Here is a 3160-nt window from a genome sequence, read left to right as displayed (position 1 = left end):
TGAGGAGCAAAAGCAATTTCGAGAAACGATAAAAGGGGGATAAATTAGGGGTATGGAAAGGTACTTTATTTAATGGGTGTTTCAGGTTCCTGAGCGCTCTCCCCACAACTGGGACGCAACCACCTTCCAGTTTTCCGTCACAGAAATTGAGTTTTACACGGGCCAGTCCTCTAGCACTCATTCACGCCCCTTAAGAAGAGAAACACCAGAACCAGCAGAGAAGCAAAGCCACAGAGTTTTAATAGACAACACTGGCGTACAACATAGGCAGACATTAACCTGTCACAATGTCACAACCCGAATGAGGTGGATTAAAGAAGCTAAAGATGACTTGTTCGTATAAAAGGCAGCAGCTGTCCGCCACCACTTTCAGCCCCCAGCCTTTGTTTTTCCTCTGTCTAAAGTTTGTTTTGAGTAAAGTGCTATGCCTGTGGTTTAAAGAAAACAAGTAAAACAAACATCAAAGTTTTTTTTCCCTTTCCCATTCGATAGTTTAAACTGGAAAACTCATTGGAAAGAGATTCACATCAAGCAACACATAAAATATCAAATTTGTGTGAGCGATCAAAGGTGATGGGAAAAGCATTACTCACTTGTGGGTTTTTTGTTTTGTTTTGTTTTGGTCTTCATAAAGTGTGAAAAGGGAAAGCCAAAAGACGGTTCTGCATGTTTAAAGAACAGCTGGGCAGAATTATGTTGCAAAGTTGCCTTGCAACGTCGAAGAAGATAAGACAAAACAAAACAGCCAAAATGTGTTTCATGTGGACCTGTGAAATATAGTATTTACAGAAGGGAAGATAGCTTGAAAATTCTTTTTTAAAAAATTTTATTTTTAAATAGGATTCCAAGATCCCAGATTGCACTCTGAATCCTTAAAGGGATTTCTTGGATTTTAAAAATTCATCTGCAGTCTGAAGGTCTTGTTTCTCTGTGTCATTTGGGTTTTGTTTCTCCAAACTTCACTTCTGGAATCGGGGCTTTTACTTTTTAATCCCATGTAGCTCCCCATGGTGCAGGCTAATTGCTTTAGCTGCTCTTCCAACCCTTCCAAGCCCCCCTGGAAAGAGAGCTGAGAAACTCAACTGACTTTCCCAAAGATACTTTGTGTTCTTTTAAAAGAAAGTATGGGCTTTATTAAAGACTTGAATTCATCGTCTCCCTATCCCTAAACCCAGGCGCAAAGGAACCAAGGCAAGGGAATAAACTAGGGAAAATACATTTCCCTCTCTACAGTTAGATTTTTTTATTTGACTAGTTTTATCTTGGATATTTATGATACATCGCTAAACAGGTTAGAGAAAGGTAAAACTGCCACTTGGTAGCCTTATCTATTTTTCACTTTCAGCCTGGATTTCGCCATGTGGGTTTTTAAAACTCACCACCTGGCCCACCCAGAGCCTCAGGAACTTTTATATGGTCCAGGGAAGGCCAAAATTGAATCCAATTTGGCACAGAATAAAGCTTTTCCCCACCGCCTTGTCTTCGCTCTCTCTCCACATAACTTATTATATTTATAGTATTAATAACAATAGAAACTCTTACCTGAAAATTGGCTCTCAATAATCTGATTGTACAACATAGTATAAACACTGACACCGGAAGTGTAATATTTATTAAAATCCATTTAAGCATCAACTTCGTGTTTGCTTAAATACATTCTTAGTTCAAAATTCTCTCTCTCTCTCTCTCTCTCTCTCTCTCTCTCTCTCTCTCTCTCTCTCTCTCTCTCTCTCTCTCTCTCTCCCCCCCCCCCCCGTTCCTTTCTACTTCGTCTTCTACTTTTCCCTACTGGGACCTGCTGGTCCAATGTCTCTGAATGAATTCACTTTTCCCCTCCCCTGTTCACACGTCTTAAGAGTGCACCAGGACAGAATGTAGGGAACTGCCCTTGTTCTCCGCCGAACTGGGGGGAGTCTGCTCCAGCAGAGTGGAAGCCGGAGAGGCTGCAGCAGAAGGGCAGATGGGTGGAGGAGGCGGCGGCGGTGGCGCGTTGACCGTCAGTGAGGGTGGCAGGGCCGCCACAGGTGGCAGGGCCGGGGTGGGCTTGATAGGGACCGGTACTGCAGGTAGAGTCTGTCCAGGAGGGTGGCACAGGGTCTTAACTGGAACCCCAAATGCCCCGTAATCTGGGCCCACTGGCACCCCCGCGGCTGCAGCAGCTGCTGCTGCCGCAGCTACCGAGTCCATGACCCCGACGTGCGGCCACATGGAGCTGACCACGTTGCTGAGCTGGCTAGGCACCGGGTAACCGAGATGATGCATCACCGATGCCAGGGGCAGCCCGCCTGCCTGGATTACGCCCTTGTAGTCCCTTCCGATGATGTTCTCGATGGCGAACGGATGTTTGAAGCCCGAAGACGAGGCTGCAGCAGCAGCCGCTGCTGCAGCCGCCGAGCCCAGCCCGTAGGGGGGGAACTGGGACAGCCTGCCCACGCTGCCCACCGCCGCGGCCGCAGCTGCTGCTGCAGCCGCCGCCACAGCTGCCGCCTCCTGCATCTTGCCGGGGTGCGATTGCGGTTGTGGTTGCGGCGGAGGTGGCTGTGGCTGTTGCTGCGGCTGTTGCTGCTGGGATTGGAGATGCGTTGACTGTGAGGGCTGCGGAGCAGGAGCGGGCGGCTGCTGATGGAAATAATGCACCATATGGGGGGGCGGCGGCTGCGGCGGGTGGTGGTGGTGATGGTGAGCGGAGGGATGGTGGTGGTGATGGTGGTGGTGGTGGTGAGGGTGGTGAGGGTGCGGATGGAGGTGACCCCCAGGTCCCGTACCCCCCACGCCCTTGGCCGCCGCCGTGCCCCCAGGGTGCAAGTGCGAGTGGTCCGCGCGCAGCACCTTGAAGCGCTTACGACGCCGCAGGAAACTTCCGTTCTCAAACATATCCCCCGCAGTCCGGGTGCAGCGCCCAGAAGCTGCCCTTGCCTGGCTGGTCTGGCCGTCGTGGGATCTTGATGAAGCAGTCGTTGAACGAGAGGTTGTGGCGCAGACTGTTTTGCCAGCGCTGCGTGTGCTCCCGGTAGTAGGGGAAGCGCTCCATGATGAACTTGTAGATATCGCTCAGGGGCAGCATCTTCTCAGCGGAATGCTGGATGGCCATAGCGGTCAGCGAGATGTAAGAGTAAGGCGGCTTCTGGTCGCTGTACGAGCTCTTCCCTGGACGAGGCAT

General features: G+C 50.3%; 1 protein-coding gene across 1 annotated transcript; it reads right to left on the bottom strand.

Annotated features, from left to right (window-relative positions):
- Positions 1–1851: 1851 nt before the first annotated feature.
- FOXB2 (forkhead box B2) lies at positions 1852–3160 on the bottom strand. Its single transcript, XM_020995439.1, is given in 2 exon segments — positions 1852–2880; positions 2882–3160. Coding segments are annotated over 2 exon segments (1308 nt in total).

This window comes from Phascolarctos cinereus, unplaced genomic scaffold, assembly GCF_003287225.1.
Source record: "Phascolarctos cinereus isolate Bilbo 61053 unplaced genomic scaffold, phaCin_HiC Scaffold_4;HRSCAF=312, whole genome shotgun sequence".
Taxonomy (NCBI): Eukaryota; Metazoa; Chordata; class Mammalia; order Diprotodontia; family Phascolarctidae; genus Phascolarctos; species Phascolarctos cinereus.
The sequence above is the reverse complement of the archived record's forward strand: the minus strand, read 5'-3'. Positions and strand labels throughout refer to the sequence as shown.